The sequence below is a fragment of the Condylura cristata genome, unplaced genomic scaffold (assembly GCF_000260355.1).
Source record: "Condylura cristata isolate star-nosed mole 26May11 unplaced genomic scaffold, ConCri1.0 scaffold00003, whole genome shotgun sequence".
Taxonomy (NCBI): domain Eukaryota; kingdom Metazoa; phylum Chordata; class Mammalia; order Eulipotyphla; family Talpidae; genus Condylura; species Condylura cristata.
This window is the reverse complement of record NW_004567104.1, coordinates 30,438,402-30,455,698: the sequence shown is the minus strand read 5'-3', so window position 1 is coordinate 30,455,698 and position 17,297 is coordinate 30,438,402. Positions and strand designations below refer to the sequence as shown.

General features: G+C 36.9%; 1 protein-coding gene across 4 annotated transcripts in view; it reads right to left on the bottom strand.

Annotated features, from left to right (window-relative positions):
• OSBPL11 (oxysterol binding protein-like 11) overlaps positions 1-17,297 on the bottom strand; it is a 63,574-nt gene that overhangs the window by 16,449 nt on the left and 29,828 nt on the right. For all 4 annotated transcript variants that reach the window (XM_012733834.1, XM_004675141.2, XM_012733838.1 and 1 more), the window contains 2 exons: positions 14,334-14,479; positions 7,939-8,079 (listed from right to left, as the gene is read on the bottom strand). In XM_012733834.1, coding sequence (XP_012589288.1) covers positions 7,939-8,079; positions 14,334-14,479 — 287 coding nt within the window. The remainder of the gene's footprint in view (positions 1-7,938; positions 8,080-14,333; positions 14,480-17,297) is intronic.

The window sequence follows — 17,297 nt, the reverse complement described above, 5'->3', positions numbered from 1 at the left end:
AGCTATTTGGTAATATTTTTCAACAACGTTCATATCCTTGCAGTACAGAAGTGATCATTTAAAAAAAAAAAAAAGATTATCGTTCTAGGAAGTAAATTGAATGAAAGAAAAGTAATGTAAAAATAAGAGAAAAACAACTTGCATTTTAAATTATGATTCTAGTTAGTGTAAGAGGGACCTTTCTCTTAATGAACTATCTTAAAGTCATTCAGAAAACTGGGCCCTCCCTGGTGGCATAATGGGTTAAAGCAAAACACTATAAAGCTATCCACAGGAGCTTGTTCCTCAGCCAGGGAAGTGACCCACATGGCATGGCAGACCTCTCCTGACCTACCTGCTGCTCACCTCAGCAGTGTATTTCAATCCATCTGCCTGTTCTGCTCCCAACTCTGTCTCTGGTAAAACCTCTCACCCTTCTCTCCCTCCTCCCTGTACCTCTGGCCTATACCCTATTCTTGAATGGATAAATAAATAAAATTTTTTTTAAAAAAGTCATTCAGAAAAATGATTAGGAAGGTAATACAAAAGATACTAGTGTTTCAGGGTCAGACAGGATATTAAATATACATCTTAATTTTACTTTCTAATGAAATTCTATTAAAGTATAGTAAATATAAATACTGACCAAGAGACATAAGGAAAATAAACAAAGGAGCAAAATGTTAGGACTTGTTAACTAGAAAGCTGATTTTCAACCAATAACCTATACTACAGATTACTAAGAGCGCTCAGGACAACACCAGTTACCTCTACATCTGGGAGTTTAGAAATAAATCTAAAACAAAAAATACTGACCATAAAGTGTATAAGGCAATTAACTCCCTATAGCCCATCCCCACCACATTATAGGTAACTGACCCTCTTGCACCTAAAACAAGATCTAGAGGTTTAGTCTGCAGAGAGTGAAACAAAGCAGCTTATTCACTAGTTTGGGAGTATCAGAATTCTAATAGTGGGTACCATACTGGCAAAAGGTCATGAATTAACCCTATATAAATTAAATGTTAGACACTGAGGCAGTCTGCAACCCGGTCCTCCTCCTCTGTAACTCCTATTTGCTTTACCATCAAGCAGGATAGTAGAAAAATTTTCTACAGTATTTTTTTAAACTTAGAGGAAGAGTCTTATTTTACTGATACTGTAACAGGGTGGTCCCCAAGAAAAGGGGAAGTTCCAGGTTCCCTGCTTCACCCAGAAGGAGGGTGGAGCTGAGCAGAGAAAAGAAGAGAAGAGAAGGAATCTGAGGAGCAAGGAAGCAGGATGGAGAACCAGAAGGCGACCTGAGGGAGCCACACGGAGCAAAGGGGCACTTGTGAAGAAACCGTGCTTCTATCTTGGCCCTGGACTGGTGGAAAGAGATGTGGGTGAGACCCATGGGGAGATTCACTCTGCAGTGTTTGTGTTAACTTTGATTTTTGTTCTTCCCTCCCAGACTTGTCTGGACATTTCTGACCCTTTTCTATTGGTCCCTTAAAGGTGCTTTAGTCTTGCGGCAGGCTTTTGGGCCTTGCTGTGGACCAATCTCTTTTGGGTGGATTTTTGCCCACGAGAGGATGGGTAACTTCATGTGTTTGATTTAGAAATTATATTGTCTTCTGTACTGTATACTCGTTGTATTAAAGTTCCTTTTCATTAAAGTCTTATATGTTTTGTCTTGATGCGGAGGATGGCAGAACTTATTTAGAGCAAGCAGGCTTGAGGGTTCAGTGGTGCCCCTCTCTCCCTGCCCTGTAACAATATCAGATTCCCAAAAAATCCAGATTCCTTGTCACAGAAAAGCATACCTCATCTGTATAAAATTTTAAATCATATTTTTAATCCCTGTACTTAATCATGAGCTAAGTCCAAGAAATACCAGATTATAGAGAAAGCTTCTAATTAGGAATAAAAGACCAAAGTAAGAAAACAATCTTGAGGCAAGGAGAAACCTGGGGTGGGGGTGTAGGGGAAAGAACCCTACAAATATCTTCAGAAAATTAAGCAGATATAACATGAAATAAGGATCCACTTTGAAAATTCAAGAAAATTTAAAACATTATATAAAAAATTAAAACTCAAGAGAAGGGTTAAAAGATAAAGGTGAAGTCGTCTCTCCAAAACAAGAAAGACAGCAAAAATCAGCAGAAAGTAAGGGACGCAACAGGGAAGTCCAATAGCCAGAGAGAAGGAAAAAATTAAGGCGAAAGAAACAGCAAGGAAATTATTCAAGAAAATTGCAGAGAACTGCAATATATGAGTTTTCATACTCAAAAAACCTACTAAGTACCCAGAGGAAACAGATAAAGAGAATGCTAGGCCAAGATATGTCACTGAGAAATTGCAAACTCCTGGGGACAAACAAGGCAAATAATTTCAGAGAGAAAAACAAAAGATGAAGAAATAGAATGATTTCAGTATTTTTACCATGGCCTTGTAGCAAGAAGGCACTATTCTAACAGAAAACTATTCACAAGTTAAAAATTCTACCAAATCAAACATAAGGGCAAGATAAACATTTCACATCCATATTTCACAATTTACCTCCCACAGATCTTCTCAGAAGGTAAAGGAGGATGTACTCCACTAAAGTGAGAGGCGATCAAAAAAAGAAGAAAAATACAGAAACCAGATCTGTTTCCTGGTGAAGGAATCCCAGGACAATGACAGGGCAAGCCTACAGGAAAGCTGTAGGGCAGACACAGAAGGAAGTCAGTCCAGATTAGAGTGATGTTACTCAAGGAACAGACATATTGAAGACTGTCATTCAGGCTTCAAGCTGCCATTGAACCATTTCTTTAGTACCCACCCTCCTCTTCATATACTGCTGCTAGATTTGTGGAAGACACTCCTTTACACTCCTTTCACCCACAGATGGTGTTCTGACCATCAACCTACTCCTGAGAGAGGTAAGTCAGTTTGGTTAGAAGCTAAAATTACTGAGCAGTTCATTCCTTCTGCCCACATTCTACTGAATGTCCCATATCATCCAGTGATGTGGGCCAGTTTACTCACGCTATTTGACAAGGTTCAGGTATTGGGAGGGCCCAAAGCTGGCTCCTCCCTTTGTCTTGGCCACTCCTATAACTGTTACAACTTTCTCATTCAAATGCATCTGGTGAAGTCAGAAGTGATTTTACAATTGGCTGTTTTAATAAAACCAAGGGACAGTAAAGTCAATATTGTAAAACAAGGCAGTACAAATAATATGTTGTAAAAATAACCAGAGCTTTTTTCCTGCATGGACCCAATGATTCAAATTCCATCATTCCACTATCTTCTAGATGTAAATACAAAACTAAGCTCTGGAAATAACTTTAGGAACCAGAAAGCTTAAGCCCTTGTTGTTCAGCCTTTAATGGGGAACTCTACTATCTCTCTTTTAGTGATAATTTGTGAGTGAACTTTTCTACTTTTGCCCTGGGCTTCACTTCACTCTTTTCACATATAAGATTCTTTGATGAGAATGAGGGCCATTAAATAGTAACTAGGGATAAAGGGGGTTTCCTTTTAGCTAATCTTTCACTATGGTAAATATAGAAATGTTAGTCTTAAATTTTATGAATTTATGTGCCTGTTTTAACATTAATAGATTGGTTGTTCAGCTGTAAAGAGTAATGACAGAAATGAGGATACCTTGTTTAACAATTATGATGAATATTACAATCTTGGCTACAGGTCAAAAAGACCCCAAGCTGTTCATAAGAAAAATGTAATGATTGTTATCTTTCTACTTAATGTGTATGCTAATGTAACCCCACCACTTGCTTGTAATAGATAAAGTCCCACTGAGAGACAATCATTGAGACAATCATGCACCTGTACAGTGTTTGTTTCTCCTCATTCACATTCACTGACACTGTCATTTCCTGTGGGAACCCTGACACCCCAACTGTTGGAGCTGGTCTCCAGCAATCCAGTTTACACCAAATGCTTTAATTCAGTGAGTTAAATATTTCTCAGGAATCATTCATGACTATACCTTCTGATTTCTTCAGAAAGAGTTAACTTTCTCAACAATTTATAAGAAGTGGATGCCAGAGACTGTTCAGTTTATCTTCTCCTGGAGCCCTTCCTATGAATGATAATTATAGCCCTTTCCTAGGACAGTTAAGTTTGTGCTGGCTACTCACTTTTTTTTTTACAAAATGCAGTAATAGTGTTACAGGGTACATATGTAACTGGCAAAACTGTAGACAAAAGGTGGTTACACCTAGGACAAAGTAGGGAACTACAACTGGGAAAGATTCAAGAGAAATTCTAAGTTCCCGTTCTACAACTTAATCTGAGAGGTGGGTACCAGACATCCATTTTACTATTTTTCTTTGAACTGTTCATAAATATTCTATTCAGTCTATTGCATGTATGTTTTTTGTAAATCTACTAATGGGAAAAAGGAAGTATAACAAAATTGGAAATATAATTATGGAAAGAAATCTCAAAAGTGAAAGTTATATTGTTAACATGGTGAAATTATCCTGTAATTTTCTAAAACTTTCAGTGAAATATTGCATATGCTAAATTCGTAATATAACTTAAGAAGAAACAATAGGCAAAAGTGCATTATTTAGTCAGAACACATAGGCTGGGAACATGCCTACCTTCTTTGTTGCTACAGCCCCTAGCACCTAACACAGTGTCTCAAATATGAGGGTTTCGATAAATATACCTTATACTCATATATTATTAAGATAGGCAGCAGATATGACAAAGCTTAGTCACCAGGTTCTTTAATGACATTTTAAAAATGCCATACTTTCAAATTCAATGTGAATACTCATAGTCTATAGTTGGTTAATCTTAAGATTTTATATATAAATGTAAAATATACATATCTTTTTAATTAAAGCACAACTGTGGTTTATTAATCACAAACTACATTATAAAAAGTTACTCATGCCGGCCTCCCTGATGGCACAGCGGGTTACAGCACAGCACTAAGAAGCTTAAGCCACTTCCACATGAGTTCGATTCCCGCCTGCTCCGGAGGAGATCCACATAGCAAGGCAGTCCACTCCTGACCCGCCAGCTGCTGCCCTCAGCAGTGTACTTCGTTGATCTGCCTGTTCTGTTCCCAGTTCTGTCTCTGGTGAACCCTCTCATCCTCCGCATCTCTGGCCTGTACCCCAGTTCTATATGAATAAATAAATAAATCTTAAAAAAAAAAAAAAAGTTACACATGCCAAAAGAAAGTTATACCACAGCACCTTCATCTTAAATGTTTTTATGGTACATAAAATAAACTCCAACACTGTTCTTATGTCTGACAAATCTAAATCTACTAACAAATAGCAAACACTATAATAATTACACTTCTTTTGTGATTATTCATTTTTATCAATTTTACAACTGTCATTCTCTGAACCACTAGTAGAAATTTCTAGAAAAGAAAGGAAAACCAGTTGAAATATGCAGGTTAGATAAAAGATTAATGGTTAGCTATGTTTACTGCAGCACTATTAATAATAGGTAAAACCTGTAAGCAACCCCAAAGCCCCAAAATAGATGGATCAAGAAAATATGGTATAACATACAATGAAATACTATTATACTATTCAGCAATCAAAAAAGATACACAGGGGACTGTGCTGATGGAGCATGGGTGAATTGGGGGAGGAAATTCTATGGGGCCTATACCTTGGGGAGGGGGGCATCGAAATAAACACGGTTGAAAAATGAACAATGATGTAAAAGATATAAAAATAAAAATAAATTTAATTAACAATAAAAAAGTTAAGGTTAGAAGGCTTCTTTATTAAATCCTAAAAAGTCTACTTCACAGATTACTCTTTTAATTTGATCTATTTATTTTTAACCCTTCCATAATCTATACAAAGTCTACATAAAGAAAGGTTTTTGATTTTGAAATACATCAAGTGAATGCTGAAGGCAAAATATTTTCTAATTAAATTACATTCTAGGGCCCTCCCTGGTGGCGCAGCAGGTTAAAGCACTGCACTAAGAAGCTTAAGCCACTTCCGCATGAGTTCGATCCCCATGAGTTCGATCCCCGCCTGCGCCGGAGGTGACCACATGGCGTGGCAGACCTTTCCTGGCCCGCCCGCTGCTCCCCTCAGCAGTGTACTTCGTTGATCTGCCTGTTCTGCTCCCCACTCTTGTCTCTGGTGAATCCTCTCACCCTCCGCATCTCTGGCCTGTACCCCAGTCCTGTATGAATAAATAAATCTTTAAAAAAAAATTAATTCTAAAGTGAACAAATCATTGGAATTAAACAATCTACATTTTCACTAAATTTGAGGGCATCAAAAAAACTTCAATTTGGAAAACACTTCCTAACCTGTTTTGAAATCCCATACTGATGCAAAGTGGTACTAACACCACAGTAGTAAATACATTTAATATATATGTCTCGACCTTGATTAATTTTTAAATTAATCATAGATTAACTTTAAAATATTAATCTTTAATATTTAAAAGATAAAACTTTTTAAAATATTGTCATAGATATTAGATATACTACTAATTAAGTATATGGGGAAAGAAGGGGAAAATTGGTCTAAATGAAAAACTATATATTAATATTTCTAAAACTTGAAAGTATATGTAAACCAGATGGAGTTGCTAAACTGCAAGCTTCTAGTACTATATAAATCTAGGACTGAAGGCTGAGATTCTGCATTTTTAACAAGTTCTCACATAATGGGTGATGCTATTGGTCTTGAGACCACACTCCATCCCATTCCAGTTTTATTGATGTACACTTGACAAATACATTGTAAGATATTTAATATATACACTGTGATGATTTAGTAGCTGTACACATTATGAAAGGATTCCCACCATCCAGCTAATTCAGACCACACTTTTTAAATTAGTAGCAAGGTTATAGAGAAGTCTTCAAACAATGGTCTTTGGTTAAATCTGGCCTCCAATCTTCATAAAGAGGTTTGCTAGAATACTTTCATATCCCATCCAACATACTATTCATGGCTGAATTTATAACATAAAGGCAAAATTGGGTAATCCCAATAGAGATCTTTGCCCACGCAGTGGGCAAAATATTTATTTACCTGGCCCTTTAAAGAAAATGTACTGGCTACTGTTAGAAGAAATACCATAATGTACTAACCAACATGGGAAAAAAGAGTAAAGAAAATGTGTCAATGTTTTTCATGGTTCTATTGGGATTATATCCTTTTCTTTAAACTTTTCAGTTCTGTATTCCAATAGAGACCTCTTTTTGTATAGAAATTAGAAGGCCATGGGTCTTTATTTGCCATGTAATTCCCTGCTGCACAAGAAAGCCATGATGCTGAAAATAAATGTTGACAGATCAAGAAAACAATTCACAAAAAACAAAAGCCCTGACAATGTAAGTATTACAGACAGGGACCTCCCAGGTGGCACAATGAGTTAAAGCACAGCACTATAAAGCTAGCTGCAGCCACTGCCACACAAATTTGATGCCTGGCAAGGGAGGTGACCCACATGGCACTGCAAACCTCTCCTGTTTTGCCTACTGCTTTCCTCAGCAGTGTACTTCATCAGTCTGCCTCTTCTGCTCCCTACTCTGTCTCTGGTGAATCTTCTTACTCCCTGCACCTCTGACTTATACCCCAGTTCTGTGTGCATAGATAAATAAATCTTTTTTTTTTTAAAGATTTATTTATTTATTCATATGGAACTGGGGTACAGGCCAGAAATGGGGAGGGTGAGAGGATTCACCAGAGACAGAGTGGGGAGCAGAACAGGCAGATCGACGAAGCACACTGCTGAGGGGTGCAGCAGGCGGGTCAGGAGAGGTCTGCCTCGCCACATGGATCTCCTCCGGGGCAGGCAGGAATCAAACTCATGTGGAAGTGGCTTAAGCTTCTTAGTGCTGTGCTTTAACCCGCTGCACCACCAGGGAGGGCCCAATAAATAAATCTTAAAAAAAAAAAAAAAATTACAGGTATATTCCTGATAGAACGATCTTGAAGGCCAATTTACCCTATTACTCACTCTTGTTAAATCCATGCCCAGCTTAAGCTGTGACAAGAGATGTAGGATAACACTGCGTTGCTCCTCCACAGCTCCCAGGTCATCTTCCTTGTTGTCACATGTATCTTCTACTTCATCATCCGCATTTATTTCTTCTGGTTCCTTGATACAAAACAAAGCAAAAGTCTAGAGTTATAAGTGCTTATTAATATCCATTAAGAATAAAAGTATAAGGGTCCTCCCCGGTGGCACAAAAGCTTTGAAAGCGCAGCACTATTAAGTGATCCGCAGCCACCACAGCCACTGCAGCATGAGTTCGATTACCAGACAGGGAGGAGACCCACATGGCATGACAGATCTTTCCTGACCCACCCACTGCTCACCTCAGCAGTGTAGTTCATCATTCTGCCTGTTCTACTCTCCTGTAAATTCTCTCATTCCCCCCGCACCTTTGGCCTGTACCCTAGATCTTGTATGCATAAATAAATAAATCTTAAAAAACAAACAAAAAAAGAACAGAAGTATAAATACCAGGCTTGTAAACATTTATAATGGACCTAAACAGAGCTGAGATTGGGCAAAAATTCTTCTGAAAATAAAACTTCTATTACCAGGATGTGGAACAGATTTCATTTAATAAGCCCATTATGCTTGATACTTACCAAACTGTGATTTCACTCTAAATATCACACATAAAATATATGTACTTTGGGCTCTCCCTGATGGTGCAGCGGGTTAAAGCACAGCACTGAGAATCTAAAGCCGCTTGCGCATGAGTTCGATTCCCACCTGCCCCGGAGGTGACCACATGGCGTGGCAGACCTCTCCTGACCCGCCCGCTGCTCGCTGCTCCCCTCAGCAGTGTACTTCGTCGATCTGCCTGTTCTGTTCCCCACTCTGTCTCTGGTGAAGCCTCTCGCCGCCCCTGAGCCTCTGACCTGCACCCCAGTTCTGTTATGCACAAATAAATAAATCTTTAAAAAAAAAAAATATATATATATATATATATGTACTTTGTAAAAATGAGATTTTTCCAAGAGTGGCAAATATCTCACCTGAATCTCAGGTGAGATTCAACCACCTGCTTAGAAGCATACCACTAACTGTAATTTAAGTTCAACATGTTTCAAGAATTAAATATTTGCCACTTTTTAGGCTAAGCCTATAAAATAAGACTTAAAAGTGACTGTGTCATATTGGTCTATTTCAATATTCACTCATGCTGAAGTTGTAAGGAAAAAACCTTGGTGTTGAAGAGAATTCTAGGTGAGGTATGGAAACCCTGTGACTGCCCATGCTATCTTAATGCCGCAAAAAGTTCTCTACAAAACTAACTAATCAACAGATGAAACAATCTGCTGAAAACTGAAAATGTTTTCTTTCATTTAAGTAGCATCTCACTTCCAAATAACTGACTAAAGGAAACCCAATTTCATATTTATTTCTATCTAAACAACAAACAACATCTTCAAGTTGCATTGAACCATCATTAGATGTCACTTTGTAGGCTTATGTGTACATGGAGGTACATCTCTCAGTGGTACTTCTAAGTACCTTTGTGCAATACAGTTCTACATGAGTATATTTGGTATTGTATTCCATTTTTAAGTCAGAGTATTTTGAAAAGGAAAAGATGTTGTTAATATCTCTATTTTTGATCTTCTCTTAAGTTCTACCAAGCATGAAACTCATCTTTTCTACTGTGGCTAGGCAAAGAAAATCAATCTGAATCAGGCACACTATCAAGCATTCTCAAAATGTGAAGAACAAAATATAAAACAGTGACAGACTTACAGAATAATGGGTTTTGCCTTTCTTTTTCATCTTTCCTTCAACCAAGGAAATCTGTATCAGCCCAAATTTTGATATATCGATTTATGGCCTAGTTCATTTTTTTATGTTAAGACCACAGACAACTATTGTTGCATATATCAGAATTACTTGTTCTCACAACCTTGATGAGAGAACCCAAAGGCTGTTTCTCAATTCCCCTTTTCAATACTTTCAGGAAGTATTTGCTGTTATCTATTTCATATAAGTTGTACAATGTAGTTTAAGTAAACTGAGAATTTTTACTTAGCATAAATAAAATGGTAGGAGGAGTTCATCATCCCATCTCTATACAGGGATACCAAGCATAATATAGACTAATAATGCAAATATAGCCTTAACACAATTATACAATATAAACACTGTGGTCTGAAACTCCAGCTAATTAAAATAACTGTAAATTAAATAAATAAAAAAAAAGCTGGTAAAAAAACAATTTAAAAGAATATAATTTCTATTGTTTTTTTAATAAAAAACAGTTAAATCATTAATTAGGAGGAAAAAAGAATTCTATTAATGTTTAAATATTGATTCTAAAGCTTGGTATAATGGAAGAATTTATAAGATCTCCTTTTCTTTCTGCAATGTTCTTCTTAGCTATCACCACACCTTTCTTAAAGATTATGATTTTTAAAAAAAGCACTGCCAAAATTCTAATAATCAACTTCAAAAGTAGAAAATCCCTATTACAAACCTAGGATGGTTAGCAAATACAGTAGCAAGAGCTATAGTATTTCTAAGATTTTATATCTTTTGAAGAATTCATGGCAAAGGGAAACCCTAATATTCCACAATATTCATACTAACCATATTTTTGTATTTTGTTTTTTTTCTTTTAGTTCTGACTTTGGCATAAAGGAACTGTGAACTACATTTTGCCATACTGGCTTTTATTACCTCTATTATTTGACAAGATCATCACTACACTATGGCTATAGGTTGTATTAAAACATACGTCTCGGCCCTCCCTGGTGGCGCAGCGGGTTAAAGCACAGCACTGAGAATCTGAGGCCGCTTCCTCATGAGTTCGATTCCCGCCTGCCCTGGAGGTGACCACATGGCGTGGCAGACCTCTCCTGACCCGCCCGCTGCTCCCCTCAGCAGTGTACTTCGTAGATCTGCCTGTTCTGCTCCCCACTCTGTCTCTGGTGAATCCTCTCACCCTCCGCATCTCTGGCCTGTACCCCAGTTCTGTATGAATAAATAAATAAATCTTTAAAAAAAAAAAAATACGTCTCAAATAAGGCATATGTGAAGTTTTGGAAACATTCAAGCTGTTCTAGAATGTTTCAGCTGAGTGTAATACCTTTTACAATTAAAAAAAAAATCTATGTTCATTTCTTTCTACAAATGTTGGGTGAATTTGCATGCTATTCTTATCATTTCAAAAGATTTAGAGATACAACAGTCCTCCTCCCTATTTCTATACCCCATTTTCTAGCATATGTCTCCATCCTGACTTCCAACATACTTTGTATTCTCCTTTAGAAGAATGAAAAGGTTGGGGTATACAGCCTATACACTGGTTCCTCTCCAAAGCTTTAGTGTCATTATTTCCAAGTCTTTTTTATATACATTGACTATAAACTATCTTCTCACATAAAATTCAGTGTGTTCAAAATCCATACTAAGCTTATTTTCTCAGAAGAGTCGTTTCCTAATTTTTCTAATATTGTTAAGGGCACCAAGTTAAATAACTTGGGAGTCATCTTTGATCCAACCCTGTATCTAGTCAATCACAAGTTCAATTACTTTTTCATTTGAAATGCACATTACCTACTCATTTATTTTCATTTTCTAATTCTATAACCTTCTATCCATACTTTAATTCCAAGACATATCATATACCAACCTTATTAAAGATAGCTTATCTGTTCCATGATAATGATCTTATAATCTATCACATTAAGAATAATTATTCTGTGGGCCCTCCCTGGTGGTGCAGCGGGTTAAAGCACAGCACTAAAAAGCTAAAGCCACTCTAGCATGAGTTTGATCCCCGCCCCGGAGGTGACCCACATGGTGCGGCAGACCTCTCCTGACCCGCCCGCTGCTCCCCTCTGCAGTGTACTTCATCCATCTACCTGTTCTGATCCCTGCTCTGTTTCTGGTGAATCTTCTCACCACCCCTGCGCCTCTGGCCTGTACCCCAGCTCTGTATGCATAAATAAATAAAATCTTAAAAAAAAAAAAGGAATAATTATTCTGAGCCTTCCCTGGTGGTGATCCACATGGCACAACAGACCTCTCCTGTCTCACCCACTGCTCCCCTCAGCAGTGTGCTTCATTAATCTGCCTGGTCTGCTCCCTGCTCTGTCTCTGGTGAATACTCTCACCGCCCCAGCAACTCTGACCTGACCTGTATCCCAATTCTGTAGCATAAATAATTTTTAAAAATTAATTATTATTCTGGGCCCTCCCTGGAGGCACAAAGGTTAAAAGCGCAGTACTATGAAGCTATTCTGCAGCCACTGCAGCACAAGTTCAATCCCCAGCCAGGTAGATGACCTACATGGCAACCTCTCCTGACTCACCACTGTTTCCCCTCAGCAGTGTGTTTCAGTAGATCCACCTGTTCTGCGCCCTACACTGTCTCTGGTGAATCTTCTCACCCCCAACCCCAATTCTGGCCTGTAGCCCAGTTCTTGTATGCGTGAATAAATACATCTAATTATTTTGCATGATTTTTATGCTTCTTAAGGACAAAGTTTACACTGCATTCTATGGGGCAGTATATTATGTTTTATCTATTCCACAAAAAAAGGCAATATGAACAATCATTTGAACTTGTAAAAGCCAACTATTCTGTGATTATTTTCCATTAACCAGGTACTTTGCTAACATTCACAACAATTTTATGAGTGTTATTATCCTTCTTTACTGATGAAGAAATTAAACTGCAAAACAGTCAATTAATTGGTGCATATTAGCAAATGTCAAGACCGGGGTTCAAAAGTCATCAACAAGCCTTCTATAAAATAAGCATGCGTGGGGGCCTCACTAGGGGCATAGGGGCTAAAGTCAGTGCTGTCAAGCTATCACCAGCCACTGTTGCATGAGTTTCATCCCCAGCCAAGGAGTTAAACTACATGGCATCGCAGACCTCTCCTGTCTCGCCCACTGCTCCTTTCAGCAGTGTATTTCAATAATCCACCTGTTCTGCTTCCCACTGTCTCTGGTGAATCCTCACCTACCGCACTGCTGGCCTAATCCCAAATTGTTGCATGCATGAATAAATTAAACATAAATCTTAAGAAAAAAAAATATATATGCCTCAGTGCGCTGGTCCTCCTTCTTACCACTTATATTCGAATCCTGTCTCCTTTCAAAGGCGAATTCAAATAAACTTTCTTTCCAAAGTATTACTCATTCACTCCATGCAGCCTACTGCTCAGCTGTTTCTTCTATAAATGCACACATCCAACAGCCCAAACCATCAATTAAAAAAAAAACCTGGTACATATTGTCATTTCATCATTCAAAGTGCATGCTGTCTCTTCAGTGAAAGAATTGCCTTCTATTTTTTTTTATCTCCTATAATTCCTAACACTGAACTTGTCATAAACCAGATAGCTTAATAAATATTTACTGTTTACTCCATAAATGAGCTAGTGAAAAAGTCATAGAAAGAAAGAAAAAAAAAATAGCACTCCATACTTCTCTTGTTAATTCCCCCATACCTGCCTTGGCACCATCAGGCCTTTGCTAGCTTTGGAGGTTCTTTTATCATATAAAAATAACCCTAATCTGTTCATTAATCTTGACTCAGTAATTCTACTTAAGTATACAGCTTAGAAATAATCCATAGAAAGGGGAGAAAAAAACAGCAAAGTGATCAATTGCTATTTATAATAACAAAAATATTACAAAAAAAAACCTAGAGATTCAAAGACCTACTTCAACCTTTAAATTTTTAATTATTCAGGCCAGGATAACATAGAAAAATGGTTATGAGATGTAGTGAATAAAAAGAGCATAAAATAAAACGGTATGTAATTACAGTAACCATACAAACAACGAATGTTAACGAAAAAGGCAAAAACTATTAGGATTTGTTACAGTCGTAGAACCATAAATAAGACACTCTTTAGTTTCTAAGAAATGTGAAATTAATACTTTATAAAAATATTAAATGCAGAAACTGTTGCCTAACACATAGTAGAGTAACACTTTAAACAAATGGTTTGAAAAGGGCTTACTTTTAAAAAAAAACCTTAATAGTAGACTTCTAAATTTATAAAATTAATATCTAGAAAATAATGGTAGATTAATAGGGAGAGAAATATTGTACAAATGATCTATGTTATTTTGTAGAAGAAAAACATGCAAATTTCAATTTATAAATAAAAAATAAGTAACAATTTAAAAGGGCACATAATTTAATGTGGAAAGCAAAACCTGTAAGAGTCTTACACAAAAGTTCTCACCCAAAGCCAATGTAATTTAAAGCAGAACACTGCCCAGAGTCTGCAAGAGCACTGCTCTAGTGTTGTGTTGACTTACATACCCTGAGAATCAAAAGAGAATTCACACTTTAAAGTGATTCCTAAGTTTTACACCAAAACCCTATTTTCACATTACCTTACCCTTGTTAACAGTCCAGATTCTGCAACACACTGTTCTTCTGGGACTGCCACTGGCTTAGTCTGCTCAGTTGCAAAGGACTGCTCGGCTCCATTTTTATAGTGGTTTGATAAAGGTATCTTTGGTTCTAACCACTCGATTGTCGTTCCTGATGAAGTAAGAGAAAACTTTCGCTGAAACTTGCTCATAATCTGGAAAGTTCAGCAGTTGTGGATTTTATTGAACAATTTTGTTTTGAGCCTACAAGACTAAAAGCAATTCAGCCTGTTAAAGAGACTCTGCAAGAAGGTCACCTTTATCTCATTAGCATGTGTCCCCATGATTGGATATTTTACAACACAGCAACCTGCAACTTGAAATCAGATACCCTTTAAAAGAATGAATTCTGAATAGGATGAGCTCACTTCTTAGGCCAATTTGTGAATTGTGAAAGCACATTCCCAACCTAATAGCTGATTTGCTGTCCTTTCTGTGTGAAATCTGTGCTTTTAGTGATCAAAGAGTATGCAACTAGGCATCAGAACCACAATTACAGGACACTGGGGCTGTGAAACAATAAAACTAATTTTAAGTGAGATAGAACCACTTTCTAAGTAGCAGTTTTCTAACAACCAAGATCACCCTTTGATCTAATTTAAGAATTACAAGTCCATTCTACCTTTTCCATCATTTACATAAAAAAGCTCCATACACTTTCAAAATGAAAGGCTCTTCCACTGAATAAATAATAGCTGACCTAATGAAAGACAATGATCACATTTAGAGACCTGTCATCTTCTCAGTTAATGACTCAAATGTCTCATTACTTTCAACTAGTTTAACAAAGTGGATTCATGCCTAATCAATAATGAAAAATGTTCCATTTGATTCCAGAGGCTGATCTAGGTTTCTAGAAGCTTAGTTATGGAGTGCTACACTAAGAGAAAAAGATGCTCAAACTACTACAACAGAAATCAAAAGGAATATGGAATTTACACAGTCTATAACAAAAACCCAGACTCCAGTACAGGAATAAACCACAAAGTACCTAAACCAGGCCACCAGACTTTGACATTTAGTTCAGGCTTGGCACTGTGGGGGTAGAAGGGGTATTCATATTAGGGGGATGCTCTGGAAAAGTTCATGGGGTCTATCTACTTCAAAATCACAAAGAAATGGAAATACTTGGCTCCTATCTCAAAAAATGTTTATGTTTAATGTTAATATCTACATTACTTCTAAAAATAAAATATAAACAAACATTAATTTTAAGAGCTGTTTTACAAAATACAACTGAACTAATTACAAACCTTAACAAAACTCACTCAGCAAAGTATGATATGGCCTCAGCAACCCCCAAATCAATAATTACTATTGAGTCTGTGGACAATACATATAAGTTCATATGGGATTAAGTACTGTTTTGAACTTAGATTTCATTCCTTGAGTTACCTGAAAAGGGAAGGAAGGTAATTCTGTTTTTCTGACCAGTTATATTTTCATTCTCAAATGATTAAGTTTCTACAGACCTAGTTTAGAAAACATATCAATTTATGAGAAATACTAGTTAATTAATTCCCCTCAAAACCCACAAATTTATGTTCCAAAAAAGTGATAAAGTACAACTTTCTTATTTTAAAAACTTCTGTAAAGTTTACAATATTTCCCTTTTTAATTAAAAAGTAAATTTTGTTATACTTCTTTAATCATGAAGGAATCATTTAAAAATAAGACAATTAATTTAAACTACACAAATGAAAATTCTAGCCAAGAATGTTTTAAATTATATAGCACTTAAATTAAGTATTTACTGAGCATGTAGTATGCAGCACTATGCTACTTGCTGTACTTTTTAAAAATAAGGTACGGTAAGCTGGAAAAAAATTGTTTCATTATCCTGATAAAATTATTACTGCCAACATTAGGGAGGGTGAAACCAAATCTAAGAGCTCAGGGAAACTCATCCAATGTTTAATATTGGAAAATAAGTGAGCCAAAATACATTCACACAGTCAAAGAAATATGTAAAAAGCTAATAAAAATTGTGTTTACCAAAAACATTATAAATTAGAAAATACTTCTGGCATTAAGCGTAAAGTGTAAGATCAAACATTTTCTAATAACATAAAACAAAAACTAAGAAGGAAAAAAACTGAGGGGGAGTGTACTAATATTAGTAACTAACATGGCCTATTGGCTTCTGCACTGACCTATACCTACACTTGCCATTAAGAACAGTGTATTAACTCCCAGATTCCAAACCATACTATAAGACCTACAATCATCAAAACAACGTGGTACTGGAATAAAAAGTCAGACAGGACCATAGAACAGAAATGAGAGGCCAGAAATAAATCCACTTACATGGATTTAATCTATGCAAGTTGAACAGTATACAATGAAAAAGAAAGGTCTCTTCAACAAATGGTGCTAAGCAAACTGGATAGAAACTAGACAACTCTCTTACACCATTCACAAAAGTAAACCAAAAATGGATTAACAACTTTGAAATAAGAAACAACTTAGAAACCATATAACACGTAGAGAAAAATAGTGGTAAAACACTGTAACACACTGATTTTGGGGGCCCAACACCAGTGGCAATGAAAACTGCAGAAATAAACAAATGGGACTACATCAAACTAAAAAGTTTCTGTAAGGAAAAAGAAATTACTATTGGGCCCTCCCTGATGGCGCAGTGGGTTCGAGTACAGCACTGAGAAGCTAGATGCCTCAGTGGGAGCTCTATCCCCAGCCCTGTAGTTGGGAGGTGATCCACACAGCACCTGACCTCTCCTGTCTCGCCGTTGCTCCCCTCAGCAGTGTACCTCACTAGATCTTCTTGTTCTACTCCCCACTCTGTCTCTGGGGAATTCTCTTACTGCCCCTGTAATGCTAGCCTATATCCCAGTTCTGTATGCATAAAGATTTTTTTTTTTTTTAAAGGTCTCTTTAGGCCCTCCCTGGTGGCGCAGCGGGTTAAAGCA